The sequence below is a fragment of the Egretta garzetta genome, unplaced genomic scaffold (assembly GCF_000687185.1).
Source record: "Egretta garzetta isolate BGI_Z169 unplaced genomic scaffold, ASM68718v1 scaffold321, whole genome shotgun sequence".
Lineage (NCBI taxonomy): Eukaryota > Metazoa > Chordata > Aves > Pelecaniformes > Ardeidae > Egretta > Egretta garzetta.
Window position 1 is genome coordinate 1,615,855 of NW_009258756.1, and position 15,710 is coordinate 1,631,564.

The 15,710-nt window shown below is 42.5% G+C and overlaps 1 protein-coding gene across 1 annotated transcript in view; it reads left to right on the top strand.

Annotated features, from left to right (window-relative positions):
- The window catches only part of TBXAS1 (thromboxane A synthase 1), a 252,009-nt gene that overhangs the window by 54,857 nt on the left and 181,442 nt on the right, over positions 1–15,710 (top strand). The window contains exon 3 of the mRNA XM_009649239.2: positions 10,993–11,086. Within this exon, the coding sequence (XP_009647534.1) occupies positions 10,993–11,086 (94 nt within the window). The remainder of the gene's footprint in view (positions 1–10,992; positions 11,087–15,710) is intronic.

Genomic DNA, 15,710 nt, shown 5'->3' on the forward strand with positions numbered 1-15,710 from the left:
TTGGTACATGGGTACTCAAGAAGTCATGAATAAGGTGCAAAGGAAAAGAGGAGGCTGAGTTTATTTTCTGTTTTTCCACAAGCCTTCAAACCCCACTTCGGTAATTCCACTCACTGCTTATGCGTGCGGGAGCCTTGAGGTTGGAAGGATTGTGTCCTCATCCCTTCAGAAATTAATGATGTTGCTCCTTGGTGACCACAGTGCTTTGCTGCTTTTCACAAAGGGAGCTCTGGACACCCTTCACTTCAATTCTAGTGGTATTAAATCATGCAGCAAAACACAGAGCTCTGGACTCGCGCTATTTAGATGCATGTATGGTCACTTCTCTTGTTTAATTCTGGAGCTTTGCAGCCAGCAGCGGTGCTATTTTGTGATGTAGCAGATTGTCATTTGTTCCCTGAAGCATTCTTGCTTCCAGTGGGTCCTTCTGTGGTGCTTCATGTGGCTGCTTCAGCCACCTGCCAGGCCATGGGATCACTCCCCCAGAGGCGTCTGTGTCTCCTTTGTACCTGAATGGTGTGGAAATTAAATGTGTGTGTGTGAAGTGCAATTTAATAATTTGTGGTGGTTTTGTTTGGTTTTGGGAATAATGGAAGACGAGAGAAACAGAGGAACCAAAATCTGAGCAAGAAAAGAAAAATAGAGGCATCTTTTCATTTGTGGCATCAGAGTACTCCCAGTTTTCAAGTCATGGGGAGCAGGCAGTCTCCAGTACTAATTTCAAGTTTATCATAGCCTGTCTGGTATGTACAGTATTATAGCATCTTTCCTGTAATTAAGGGTCAGACAACGTTGTCATTGTCACCCCCCTACTATAATGGATTAGAACTTGCATAAAATAACTAGCTATGAGCTGAGATTTTATGTGCGCGCTCAGACTGAGAGCCAGCACTTCCTTTATTTTTAATCTGGCATACTTAATTATAGGCGGGTCTGAGAGCACCACAAATTAAGGTTGTGTGATGCTCCCATTATACAACCATGTTTTCAATTGCCTATTGCTTTATCAAACTCTAAGCAGCTGGGCTTGAAGTTTCCAGGGCTGGTGGAGTTATTGAAAAATTTCAGTTAAAAAGAGCTCCATAATTTCTAAGATGAAGGCTAAAGAAAAATGTTGGTTTGTTTGTTTTATTTTTGGGATCTTTCTGGTTTTTTTTTTTTCTTTTTCCTTACTCTTTAGAGTTGGTGTTCGATTTTTATCCCAGCTTTGACACAGGAATTCAGTATTTGGCAAATGGAGGTGGTTTTTGTCAGTGGATGTACTTTTTGCCATTCTCAGGAAAATTTGGGCAAATTGTAAGTCTTTGAAAAATTGCAATTAGCACATGTTCACTGGAATCTCTTATGTTTATATATAATTTTAAGCTAATGTTTCCGATCTGTCTTTGCTGAGCATATTTCCACCCTTTGTCTGTGCTGAGGGTTGACCAGGCAGCAAGTCCCTGAGAACAGTTCAGCTTGCTCCAATTACAGGGACTGAGAAAAGCATTTCTGTAATGGATCCCCCATGTGATATCATCAATGAGGCTTGGGCACAAGAACTGCAAGTGGGGAGCCTGTCTCGCCTCTCCACCAGCCCTTTTCCCCTCGACTCACCCTCCGCCTGCGCACAGCACTGCCAGGGAAGAGAAAAAGGTGTACTGTGGGGCTTGGGCACATGGTCCTGGGATAAATTGCTGGGTGGAGGATGGTGAATGACTGATACAAAACAGCATGGGACTGTGTTGGGAAGGGATGGGTTGGGGAGCTCATGGCAGGAGGCTGGGCAAGGGGAGCAGTTCAGGTTGCTCAAGTGAGAAGCAGAGATTGGGGCTGGGAGTGGTGGCAGGACCACGGATGAGGAAGAGCAGGGATGCGGTGGTGCTGCCAGAGGCACAGATGAGGGCTCATTGGTGAGGTGTCAACACCCAGCAGGGAGCCTAGCATTTTGGTTTAGGAACTCTTCAGTTTTGCTGCTTTTTCTCTCTGAGGAAGTATTAGAGACACCCTCTGGCAGGCTGTGCCTCGCAGCTCCCTTGCGTGAAAGACAACCTGCTTCTTCTGTCAGCTCTGCCATTAGCTCACTTGGCAAAAGGTCTCTGCCATAGTCCTAGGGCCTTTTGATGACCCCTGGGGATGCAAAATGATGCAATGTGATGGATTTTTAATGAGCTTTAAAAAAAAAACCTGAGAACTTGCAGAGAAAATTACATTAAAGGCACATTATTGAGGTTGTAAAGTCAAGCATGCAGAAGTTAGGAAATGCCAGAACAAAGTTGGACTGTGGACCATTAATTCAGGCTCTCTGTACACTGTGAAAGGATCTCTGGTGCTCTGATCACATCTGTTTCTGGTCGGCAGGACCTCTGCCACGTTCAGTGCAGTAGATGAATGGTGGCCTCTTGATGTTAACTTAAGAATAAATAAATAAAATAATTATTTCATGTGTCCTGTAATCATGAGGTCTTCCTGCATTTATCCAGAACTGTCTAAATGGAGGTGAATTGTCCCTGCAGTCTGTCAGATTTGAGATTACAAGCGGGGAAGATGCCTGAGGTTTGTTCCAGTAACTCTTTGTCTATGCTTTGGTGCCTACCATCCTGCCGTGTATACGCTGACAGGCTCGTCTCAAAAACGGAGGAGGGACTGTGTTCCCCACCTTGCCTTCAGTCAAGGAAGACTTCTCAGGCCCAAAAGCACCGGGAGGCATTGAGCCTCTTCAAGCAATTTTGTCTTTCCCGGGGCTTTCCCTGGCAGGGTGTGACTCTGTGCAGCCCTTGTGCCAGCTGGGTTTTAATAGCACTGAGTGTCTCTGTATGTACTGTTGCTGTTGAGGAATGTGGTACAAGACCTGAACTCTAAAACCAGTTCCCTGACAGCAACAGACCTCAAGCAAGTTGTCTGATAGACCAGAAGTGGATGGATTAAAAAATGAAAGGCAGCTGAGGTACATATGCACTAGAGGGAATACAACTTGGTTTTGCCTGCACAGCACGTCACTGCTTGATGTGTACGTTGGATGACATTTCAGGAATGCAGCCACCATAGCATTGCAATCCCTTTTTGACCCTATGAAATAATGGGCCGGTGGCCTAGTGAGCACCTACTCTATGGCAATGGAAAGCCAGAATGATCAAGCTCCCAAGCAGCCTTTCCTCCCTTGGTATAAACATGAAACTGCATCCCTCATCCATACCATTATTCCTGGTATATAGGAATGGTTGAGATGCATACAGAAAGAAGGTGCCATGTTTTCTGCAAGTGGAGTTGCATCACTAGGATATGAACTTGCATAACAATTAGGAAGACTAATTAAGCTGAAACTTCATGTCCTTTTAATTATACAATTAAAATGTCTAATTACAAAATTAAGATATGTAATTATGTGGGAAGGAAGGAAAAAACTTCATGAAATTTTACTATGGTTTCTGAAAACTGAGTTTCTAGCAATGCACCTGTTCATGGAAGCTTCAGTCTTCCTGGCTGAAGCAAGAATGTTTATGGCCTTGAGGTGGTACCATTTTCTTCTGTGTGCCTCACAATATCTGCATAAATGTCGTGGTTTGACCCCAGCCAGCAACTCAGCCCCATGCAGCCGCTCGCTCGCTCCCTGCCAGTGGGATGGGGGGGAGAATCAGAAGAGTAAAAGTGAGAAAACCTGTGGGTTGAGATAAAGACAGTTTAATACGACAGAAAAAGGAAGAAAATAATGATAATGATGATAAAAGTATATACAAAACAAGTGATGTACAATGCAATTGCTTACCACCTGCTGACCGATGCCCAGCCAGTTCCTGGGCAGTGGCTGTGCCCCCCTGGCCAACTCCCCCCAGGTTTTTTTGTTCAACATGGTGTTATATGGTATGGAATATCCCTTTGGCCAGTTTGAGTCAGCTGTCCTGGCTGTGTCCCCTCCTAGCTTCTTGTGCTTCTCCATCTTCCTCGCTGGCAGGGCAGTATGAGAAGCTGAAAAGTCCTTGCCTAGTGTAAGCACTGCTCAGCAACACCTAAAGCATCAGGGTGTTATCAATGTTATTCTCATCCTAAATCCAAACCACAGCACTATACTAGTGACTGGGAAGAAAATTAACTCTGTCCCAGCCAAAACCAGGATAGTGAATAAAAAAGGGGGGAGGAAATTGGTCCTTGGGAAAGGTATGGTACCAGTAGTCCTAGGGAGCAAAAGGAAGGCTTGGCCTGTGGTTAAGGCAGCAGGGCTGTGACATGAGAGCTGAGCTTAGCTCTTGGCTCTGACCCAGGCTTCCTGCAGCCATCATGTATGGCTTCACGTATGCACCAGACCTCAGATCTGCTGTGGGCTCACCTCCTGGTGAGGAGATCACCCTTCACATCCACATGGGGTAGAGGTCCCATCTCCTCTCCCAAGGATCTATGTTGCTATGAGGACACAACAGAGACTGCTGCTGTTGACCTCCATCATTTTGTTTAGAGGTGTTGAGCCAGCAATGAAGGGCTGAAGCTGTGGATTTATGACTCTTCTTCTTTTGCTCTTTATTTGGAAAAGTGATTGCCCAGTGTGAAGGGGCTGCGCTCTGAGAGAGGTGATGAAATATTGCCATTGGCCTGCTGTATGGACCATCTGTCTCTCCCAGGGATACTCTGGAACATGGTGAAGCATTTTTATTTTCTGTATGGGCTTTTTCATTTAATTGGCCTTGATTTCACTACCCCCCTTTTTTTTTTTTTTAATCAAAGCCACCCCCAAAACTTTAAACACACTGTGACAACCTGCAGCCTTATTACGAGTCCCTTGAGCCTATCGGTTCTCTTAAGATAAGAAACACTAAAAAAAATTGTTCAGTAGACCAGAACACTATGGATTAAAAAATGGTTTTTAGCAGATAGATGAGGTATAAATTTAATATTGGGCATATAATTTGGCCTTTCCTGCACATTATTCCTGGTGCATTAGTAAATGTTTCAATGAAACAATAATCCTATGGTCATTTAGGTTTTGCAGCTGGAAAACATCTGCCCCTGTGGAGGCAGATGGTGCAAGTGCATGTAATGGCTGTCTTTCTTGTGCAATTATGTCAAAATTAAAACACTGGGAGTGCATGCAAGTGATTAAGGAGAGCCAGTGTTACATGGAAGTTCTCATTATCTCTGAAACTGGTATTACAGCCCTACAAATTTGTAGTTAAAAAGTATAGATTTGTTGAGCTTGAAAATGAAATTGCATTACTCAAATAGCCTTATTCCAAACTGGCTGACGTATCTTTCGAAGTTTAACTCTGGAATGTACTGAAATTATACTTATGGATATTCTGTATCTTTTTTTTGAAGAATTGTAATAATTTTTTACCCTTAGCCCAGTATTCTACACAACCTTTCAGCAAAACCCTTCATTTTCACCAAGGCTACTGCTAGGTAACAGTAAAGGGCAATTCGGTAATCTGTGACCAAAGTAAGAATGGGTTATGAGAGGGATTTACTTTCCCCATTTGGTCTCTTCTGCTGTGTGAGAGAATGCTTCAGGACCTACCTGTCTTTTGGGGATGGGCAGCTGATTTAATTTTGTGTTTTGTTTAGTTTTTCTTCTAGTGAGCACACTTTCTGGAGGTAATAACCAGAGGTGGTTGTGTCCATCTGGGGTGGAACCCACTTTGGCTGCAGTACTCGCCCACTTGCAAGACCTGGGTTCTGTGTGTTCCTCTGTTGGAATGGGACCAGATAATGATTTTCCAGCTTAAATATCCCAAGCATCAGATCCGAGGAAAGACTTGTGTGATGGCAGCTCTCCAGTGACCCTGCTGCAGTATTCGTAATGCAAAATTTCCCAGAGAGGGCTAAGAGCAGAAAGTCTAACTCAGTAGCCAGCCCAAGGATGATATCAATGTTTTGGTGAGACTCTGCTGTCTAGGCAGTAATCCCAGGAACGCTTATATATTTTTATATGAGCCATCGTTGTAATGTTGGGGAAGCTACCATTATTTTGTATATTATCACTACTTTGTGAGCAAAACACACCCCAGTGTTAACTGGGATCTGGTATGGGTATATGTAAATAGAGGCAAATAGGTGAAAATGCATGATGATTATCTCTTGTTTGGCAGGAATGATTTCCATGATCTCGGCTAAACACTTTGTTTTCCCACTCAGTCTTCCGAAGTAACGCACCTCCCAGCTCCCAACAATGAGATTAAATAACATCACTTTTTTTTTTTATCTCTGAGTGTCCTAGTTTATAGCTTTCAGATATTATTAGGTTGTGCATTACTTAGATGTAGAAGGAATGATGCACTTTCTCTACTGAGTGAAATTTGGGGTAATTTCAATGGTATGTTGAACTCTGTGATGCAGAATTGGCAACTCTGTAATGTCATCTGCTACACAAATTGATTGCACTTAATGGCAGGCTGTATAATACTTTTTCTTGCGGTACTGATCAGTACTGACCTGTCTGGGCAGATGGCTAGTTCTGTTGATTATATATCCATCACAACTTCTGTTAATTATCTGTTGATTTTTAACTCTTTCTCCTTATTTTTGCATGGTGTTTTGTGGAGAGAAGTTTATATTTCAGAGAGCTTAAATCTGCAATGCCGGCCTACAGGAATGTTAACTTTCTTTTAACAGTCATGTTTAATATATACAGAGAGCATCCAGCTCTGAGAGGCCATTTGAACATCTTCAAAGAGTTATTGAATTGTTTATTGATCTACTTCATTACTGCTGTTCCTCTGGTTCCTTTTGATGTCTTGTCACTTTGTTCAAAATATAATGCCAGGGTTTTAAATTAATAGTTGTGCGGGAAGCCCTACATGTGTAAATATTAGGGTATGTTTCTCCTTTGAGTGAGAATGTGCCAGATTGCCCAGTAAACATTGCTGCCATCAGAGTTTTATCCTTTTTCATGCCCCTCCCTTTGCACAAAGACTCCTTCCCCTCTTCCTCTTAAAACTGAAGTGTCTGAGGTTTTATCTTTTAGGTTTTATAACAGTCTAATCTCTTATTCTGCAATTGGAAGCTTACAGACTAGTTCCCTGCTTAGGGAAATAAATTTGATTAATTTTCCCTCTTTCCTTTAATCTTTTCCATGTGTCTCTCTTACATTTGTTAAATTCACGAATTAAAAGTGCCTGATGATTTTTTTTTCTTTCATTAATTTATTTAATCACTTTTATAAGCTTTTTAAGCTTCTGGAATAGACAGCATCCCATGGCAAGGAGTTCCATAGTTAGTATATTGATTACTTGGAAAAGTGCTTCATTGTTAATCCTGCCACCTTAATATTCGTTTTTGGATTTTAATTTTTTTTTTTTAATAGTGGGTAATAATTCTGTATTTATGTTCTAAGCCATGCAGGATCTTAAATATATTTGTCATATCCTGCACCAGTTGCTTCTTTTAACTGTTTGCTTATTCCTCATATGCAAGTTGTTCCATATCTTTGGTCATCTTGGTCACCTCTCAGTATCTCATCTCTTTCTAGATTTTGCATTTAGCTCTTCTAGTCCGTTGGCTGGTCTTCTACCCTTAGTGTGCACCCACAGCAACAGCAGGAGCTTGCTTGATATCAGATAAATTTTTGTGATAAATTAACGCAGAAGCGTGTTAAGCAGCAGAGTAAGAAATAAGGCTTCCCGCTGGTGATAAGGCAGGCTCAGAATCGTTTCATTTAGATGTACAGCTTCTCCGGATTAATGTCTTGGGACTGCCTATAAGGCAACCCTGCCTGTTTGCACTCTTCCAGCTTCTAGCCCACCTCCCCTTTCCAGCAAAAAACCCCTCCATGGCCACTGTTTTCCCGGTGCGCTTACACACACGTGGCCGGTAATCACAGAGCTGTGTGCTCATGGCTGTGCTGAGTAGCCGAATCGCATAAATGAGCCTGTTCGAGTTATCGGTTGCTTCTGGCTGAAAAGGCAAAGGTTTGTGCCATGAAGCTGTCAGATCCATGGATTACTGATGTTCAGTGGGTGTGATACAGGACAATTTTTATTTTCTCCCTTTTTTTAGAAGAAGCCCCCAAGTCACTCCTCCCTTGCTCTCCCCCACCCAAAATGGTGGGAATGAGCTGAAATATTGCAGAGGTGGGGAAAAAGGCTCTTAAAATAATATTTAAGGTTGCAGAACATAAGCCGTTACACTTGAAATGGCCAAAGTCAAGATTACCTGTGCAACATTAGATCTTCCTTCCTTTGTGCATGCAGCGCCATCAGTCTTTAACCGCTTGCATGCTGTTTTCTGCAGAACTGCAGATATTTCAACAATCCCAGAAATATTGTGAAATCATAGGGTAGAGCTAGATGTGTTTATTGATGAGATTTCTTTTTTTCCTGCTGGCCCTACCCTTTCGTTGTTATATTTCAGCACGTAGCTTGACTACAGCGCTTCTGTTTCCCATCTCATTGTAAACCGTGTTTCCTTACCGTTTGAAAACCTACTTCAAATGTAACTGAATAAAAAGCATCATAGAAAACCACCTTAGGAGGGGAAAAAGGAGAGCAAATCCTCAGCTGTACAGAGCTGCCAGTAATGTTCAGAAGCTGACAAAGATGAACTGCTCACCTAAGCGTAAATAGTCTTCAGAGTCTGGGTGTTTCTTGCCTTGTGAAACTGGGTGCACCATACTCATTACTTCTGCTCCTTTTTAAGTATTCGGTGATCATGTCATTTACTTTGTGTAGCATGAGGTTCTGTTGCAGTCACTTTTCACTTTGCAGTACACAAAGACGAGGAGTCAACCGAGTGTCTGGTCTACAGTGAAACTAGCAGCTAACTGTAGCCCAGCCTGGTGTTTTGTGATCTGCCATGTACTTTACATTGAAAACACCCAGGATAAAATGCCGCAAAATTGACGGGTTTTCATTGAGGGAGGTTGTCAACTTTTCCACTGTTTACATACTGAAGGTAAGGACTTTGCTATGACACAAAGACACTTCAGGAAGATTTCAAACAGCAGCAAAAAAATCCTCTCTTTGGGGAAGAAAATATATTGTGTAGGCTGTTTATCATTTTGAAGTTAAAACATCTTTTTCCCCAAGAGTATTAGCTGTTTCAATGAGGAAAAACTCTTAAATTTTTTTAAAGCTGTTAAGTAACCAAAAAGTCAATAATATGTATAAAATGTGTAATAAATGTCAACTTCTGTGCCTTTATTCCACAATACACTGTCGTACTGAAATAGTGCCCTTGCATAGGCTGAAGACACCATTTTTGCTGAGAGGGCTTCTGTTTGTGAAGGTTTGTACTGCCCCATAAAAAAAACCCCCAACTTTGATAATTTTTAAATAGCAACAACTCTGTATCTTCTGATTAAGATTTTTGGAAAATACCTTCACAAAAGGAAACCCGTTAAGAGAATGGGTACTGTGCCACAGGAATTCTTCTCAGGAAACAGAAGTACAGAAAGCTACTACCTCGATACTTAAGTCCCATTCTGCTTTGCTGGTCATGTGAGCTTTAATTCTCTTAATTTTATATATTTCATTTCACAACATCATTCTTTCCTTTCCTCCCTGCTGGAGGAAAGGACCATTTTCTGGTCCTTTCTTTCTCTTCTTTTCTCTCCCCAGTCCTCCCTACAAGAATTTTGTACTGTTTGCCCATTAGGTTAAACCAGAATATTCCTGCCTGCATCATGTAGAGCATTTCAAATGAGGCATGTGTTGATTATTGGACCTGAAGGAGGAGAGGTCCAAATCATAGCAATGGGTTAGCATAGTTTTCAGAGTCGACAAGGCTGTACGCTGGGATTAGGAGGGAATCAGCCCATTGGGATCTGAGGGTGCTGCTCCTGCTGTCTCCCTATTATTGTCATTCAAATGACTTGCAGACTTGATTGGTAGACTAAAGCAGTTGATATCACGACCCCTATGCTATATGCAGTTCACAGTTTTAATTTTAGACTAGATTTAATTTGCTCCCCAGGACTAAGCAGTCTCACTGCATTTGGGGTTCAAAGCTAAAGGACTGCTCATTAGTTAGACCTGCCCTGGTAAGAGATGAAGGATTGGAGCACAGCTCCACATGTAGTTTCCTCTCAAAAAAGTGTGGTTGCATGTGCCAAAACTGCCCCAGATGCGGAACGATCATGCAGAGGGAGAGCTATAAAACTATACTATTGCTCCAAGCTAAGGTGTTAGTAGAGACACAGCCTATATTAATCTTAAAGATCTTTTGCCCTGGTGTTCCTGGTGATAGTGTCCATTATGGTAGTATTCAGGATTATTGTGGCTTTGGCTAATCAAAGCTGTTAGCTCCTGCTCTTTCAGGTGTCACTAATTGAAGTCCACTGACTTAAATCCATTGTTTGTTTTAAGAAAGGGGGAGGGGAGGAAGAAAGAAAAAGACTTTGGGGTTGGGTTTTTCTTTTTCCTTTTTTTCCAGTATTGTCCCTGTCAACATGCCACAGTTTCATCTGAAACAAGGGATGCATGAAGCTTTTCAGTCTGGGTTTTGTTTCTCTGTATTTTTTATCTTTGTTTAATTTGCTGACTGGCAGCTGGAAAATCACTTAATCAGCATATCTGGCCCAAATACTAGGCTTGACTTGAATGTACTGACAGTGTCTTGGCTCATGCACAACTGAGACTAGTTTGAATTCTTATTCTATGATCTGTATAGGTAGCGGTGATGGAAGAAGAAGAAAATAATAGGCCGAAAATCTGTCTTGTTCCCTTCCCAGCTGTGCCACAGTAGTCAACCCCCAAATGCCTATTTTGATCTCGTTTGTAACCTCACGTAGCTTCTGACTTACAAGACCCTCTGTGGGAAGAGGGCCAGCTCTCCATTTCTGCTGCTCAATTTGCAGGCCTGTGTTCGAGTCCCTTCGTTCTTTTGCCCCCTCTGAAGCACCAGCTTATTGCATTTACTTCTGTGACCTAAGGAGCTGCTGAGCCATGTCACCACATTGGCAGTTCTCTTTGGCCAACACAGAAAGTATCTTTTCCCTCTCTGAATCCAGGGAAGTCATCTGAACCAATTACTATGGGAAGTCCTATCATGACAAGATCCAGAATTAACTTACTACCTTATTTTTTCCAGGTACTCTACCTCTGCATTCTCCAAACTAAGCAAAGTAGGGATCCGACATCCTCCACCTCTTCCTTTCATTGGAAACCTGCTCTTTTTCCGTGAGGTAAGATATGGTCTTCTTTGTATCTATCCAAAGTGATGGGAAGAGTGGATAGGAGGTGGGAGGAATTGAAAGGAATCCTACACTTCAACAGTACCATCTCTCCAAGCAACTCCTTCTGGAAAGAACAAGCAAAACGCTGCTTTTTGAGTGAATTGGTAGAAGCAGTTGTGTGCAAACAGCTCTAATTTCAGGGTAAAGTAAACTTGAGGGAAAGAAAATGTGTGAGCTCCTGCAGTTAATTACTCGAGCTTTTCCAAGAAAGTTCATGCCCTCAGTGAAACAAACTTAGTTATGTGAATAGAGCAGATTATGTTAACTAGCCCCAACTGGTTTGTTCTGAGTGGTTCTGGCTCCTGCGACCTTTCTGTTTGTTTGTGCTTTTGCTGATTGTACACATTTATTTTAAAGCTTGTAACATTGCTTGCTCCTAAGCAGTAACTGGAATTGGGTATCACCAAACACTGCTGCTCTGTGCCCCCAGTGTTGCCATCCTGGACTGGGAGGAGGGAGGGAGGAGAAGTATTGGGATTCTCCCTCCAGATATCATTCCCTTATTTTTCTCACCCATCCCTTTAGTCTGCTAACACTGTCATTTTTTGTTCCTTACTCAATTTCAGTAATGCTTCTGAGGGTCCAAGATCTCTTAGTAATGAGGAACTGCCATTTCTCTGGCTGGATCTTACAGTAAAATCTTTCTGGTGCACTTCTCTCGCATTCCAGCAACTTTTCAGGAAACCCGGGCTAACTCCAGGTGCTGCCTGATTTCCTGTTTTAAGTGCACGGTCATCAATATCCATGCTGAGATTTGAATTATTAATGAGAATATAGTGCCTCTTACCTTGGTCTTCACTGTGATTGTTCTGTCAATATCTGACTCATTATTAGGTAAAACCCATTTAAATACCAGTTTTACACGTACATCTGATTTCATTTAGAAAATAGCGTAAAAGGTAGACTTGATCCGCTCTTGATTAATTTGAACTGGCATTGACAGGGTGACTTTAACATACAGAGGATGCTGGCGGTGTGGAATAGAGACCAGTTCACCCTCATTTTTCTGGTTTCAATTCAGCTGGATGGTATGAACCTACTCATTCTGTAGCTTTTTGGTGACAAAACCCAGTTATCACTAGTCACCTGCTAACACTTGCTGTAGGAGAAGGTGCCTAGAGACTAAGTTATTTTGATAAGTTGTAGATAGGCTTGCCCTGTACCAAGTACAAGTGGAAAATTGTTGCAAACCATTTTATCTGTGATCTGTTAGGCAAACTTCATTTCCAGAATTGCATTCATCAAATTCCCTTAAAGCAGGCTAATGAAGAAAAGATAAATTTGACTTTACGAACTTTTAGGACAAAAATAAATTAAAGGTAGCTGAGAAATTATATCTTAGAGTACCAAGAAATAATAATTCCGGACAGGGTTTTGAAACAGAGTCGAGTGATGCAAAACCACAAGCCCCACCAGGCTGTGTGTTCAGCACTATGACATTTCACCGTCTGTCTTCTCTACAGTCCTATTGCTGCCGGTAGGAACAGGCAGGGATGAGTCCAGGCTCTTTGTAATTTTCTTTCTTCCCTCGTATATTTTGCTGTGTTTTCTGGACCTGCTCCTGTGGCGGCTTTCTTAGAAATAGTGCCCATAGCAACGCGCCAGTAATAGGAGGGCTGCTTTTATACCGCCGGCTGTTCTCCAAGAGAGCGTTTTCAGGGACACAAGTGTCTCACTGCAGTCAGTACAGGACAGCTTCCACTTTCCGTTCCCCAGCAGGGGGGCACCAGAGGCTGCCCATCACCTTCCTGGGGATGGGGATGGTTTTAAGGGCTTAGCTGAGAGGGGCACAGCTGTGCACAATCAGTGGTTGTTGGGACTGGGGTTACTTTTTTATTTTTTTTTTTCCAGAGGAAGTAGCAAAACCTTGATTTGCTCTGGTGCTGTATCTATAATGTTAAGAAGTTCTTGCACTTGTGTTTTTATGCAACCATATCTTTTCACTGAACTGGCTTTTTAGAGAGTCTTGCTTTTAAATGGTCCAGCTCCTTCTTGGCGTTGCCAATGTTGTGCAGGGAAAACGCATGAGCTGCATTCCCACTAAATCCTCAGACTAGCGGTTTTCAAGCCATGAACATTTATTTAAGATGAATTAATGAATGGTGACTAAGAGGGATGGATTGATATGTGCTGTATGGGAATCTGCGTATGCGCAATTCATACGTTTCCAGCATCAAATTTGGTCTGCAAATCAACACAGGTTGAAAGGCCCTGCACAACAGTGAGATCTAGAAGACAAAGGGAAATCAAAACACTTCAATGTATACAGCCTTCCAGTCCAAAAAGTATCCTCATCATGTGGTTTCAGGCTTTCCTCCTAGAATACGATTGCTAGAAGCTTAAGGAAAAAAATCAAGGAGGACAGGGAGTCCCTTTGACATAATCATGTAAATCTAGGGCCTGAGGATTTAAGAAAAAATCATTAAATATCAAAAGCTCTCAACTAAATTGTGGGAGTAAGCAGTATTTTTCAATTTGCAATGGCATAAATTCAAGGATTTGCCTGTTTTGTCCCTTACTTGGGTGTAAATCAGCTCTAAGAGATGTTCCTGTTTTGCTCTACTGTATATGTGAACAGAGAATCAGGCCTTACTGGGATTTTTTTTGCCATTCTTCTTCTTCTGTAAGCGTGCTTGAAAACAAATGTACAATTCAAGCAGGACCAATACGGGATTTTTTTTGCCATTCTTCTTCTGTAAGCGTGCCTGAAAACAAATGTACAATTCAAGCAGGACCAATAGTGCTTGGTTGTGGGGTTTTTAATGTATTTTAAACAAGACAATGTTTTCTCTGTGAGAGGGTTTTTTGGGTTTTTTTTGTTTGGGTTTTTTTTTTTGACAATGTTTTCTCTGTGAGAGGGTTTTTTGTGGTTTGGTTTTTTTTTTTTTTTTTTGAAAGAGTTATTTCAAGGATTTCTCAAACAGTATGTTTTCTCTGAGTAAAATAAGAGTTGCTGTTAATATAGTGTCTCAGAGTGGAAGAGGAAGTGCTGAAAGTTAAGGGGCTAAGGGAAATGCAACAGGAAAGACCCATCTCTGTCACAGAGAAGCAGACTTTAAGATCTGACTTGGGGAAAACAGAAGTTATTTTACTGTAAGTCACCCCGTCTCTCTCAAGTCCAATAAAGGGAGATAATCGCACCCTGAAACTAAAACATATCCAAGTTAATCGGCTTATCTCAAAAATGAGAAGATAGGAAATTATTGCAGCTCTGCAGCTGGGAAATTATCCGAGTCCAAGATATTAGATTAAAAATTCTTCCATTGCATGAGAACAATTCGTGGTGGGTAAGTCTGATGTAATAGTAAATGTGATTAGGCTGCTTAAAAAAAGCAGCATGTTCAGTTTTCCCAATAACCAAGCAGACTTGCAGCAGACAGACCTGTATTTTGCCAGAAACTCCTGACTGTTCCCCCACCTCTCCATGTACTGCATTTTTCCTGCCTGTCTGTGAGGAAACATGAGGTTTGTTTGTGATAGCTGTGTGATGGGAGACACAAGGGTATACACAGCACAGACTTTCACACGTGGATCTGCATGGGCTTCGGAGCAGCAGTTTGCAGAAAAACTAAACAAAACTCTCCTATTAATTCCCAGGCTAATGATTTTATTACATGACAAATGCTCTGAAAAGCGAGAAGGCACACACGCCGCGTTACCCTTCCTCCCGAAGAACCACGGCAAACACTTGACCTGTTGCTATGGCTGTGCCGTGCTTTTCTTCCCCTTTCCCATCCCTTTTCTAAAAAGGCAGCTATGCTGTTTTTAAACATCATTGGCTCCGATACTGGAATGGCTCTGGCCGCCTGGTACTGTACCTGTGGGCACTGCTCCCTACCCAGCCTTCGGGAGAGCAGTGCTGTGCTGCCGCAGCAGCCCTGGGGCTGGCGTCTCTGGTGTTTTGGGGCAGTGGTAGGTGTGGGGTGGGCTGCCTTGCCGTGGCGCTGGGTAGGCGGGATGTGCAGTTGCACCCTGTGTACAGTTGGCTGCTGTGCTTTGGGTCCTTATAATGGCGTGATCATGTGCTGCTTTCCTCCTATTACTCCTAGCAAGCTCCAGTGATGCTTTTGACTGGCTGTGTGCTTGTATCCCTGCCTTGCATTTTAATGAAAGACATCACTCTCTTTAGCCCCTCTCTGCTTGGACAGGATACTCTTTGTTTACTCTGTTTATTTCTGTCTGGCCTACTTGTAGATCCTGGGCTACCCTGGAGCGGCCCGGGTGGAAGTGGGGGCTGTGTGGCTGCTTTGTCTTGCTTTCACTTTGGGATCTGGCTGGGCTGTGTTGTTTTATGGCTGATGGGCGGGAGTGGAGAAGGAGGGCGTGCAGGGAGGAAGCAGAGAGAAAACATGATCTTTTTCCACTACACATCTGCCAAAAGCATCCTTTGAGTTGGATGTAAAGAAAAATAAAAGGCAGAGTGCTTGCAGGAATGAAATTAACCCCCTGTCTAATTTTCAGCTGGGTGTCAAGTGCTTAGAGAGAGAAGCTGCAGAGTTTACTGTTGTGGAATTTAATGACATAGCATGTAAACCCAAACAAGGTTGGAAAGAGGCAAATGGTGAGGGGAACA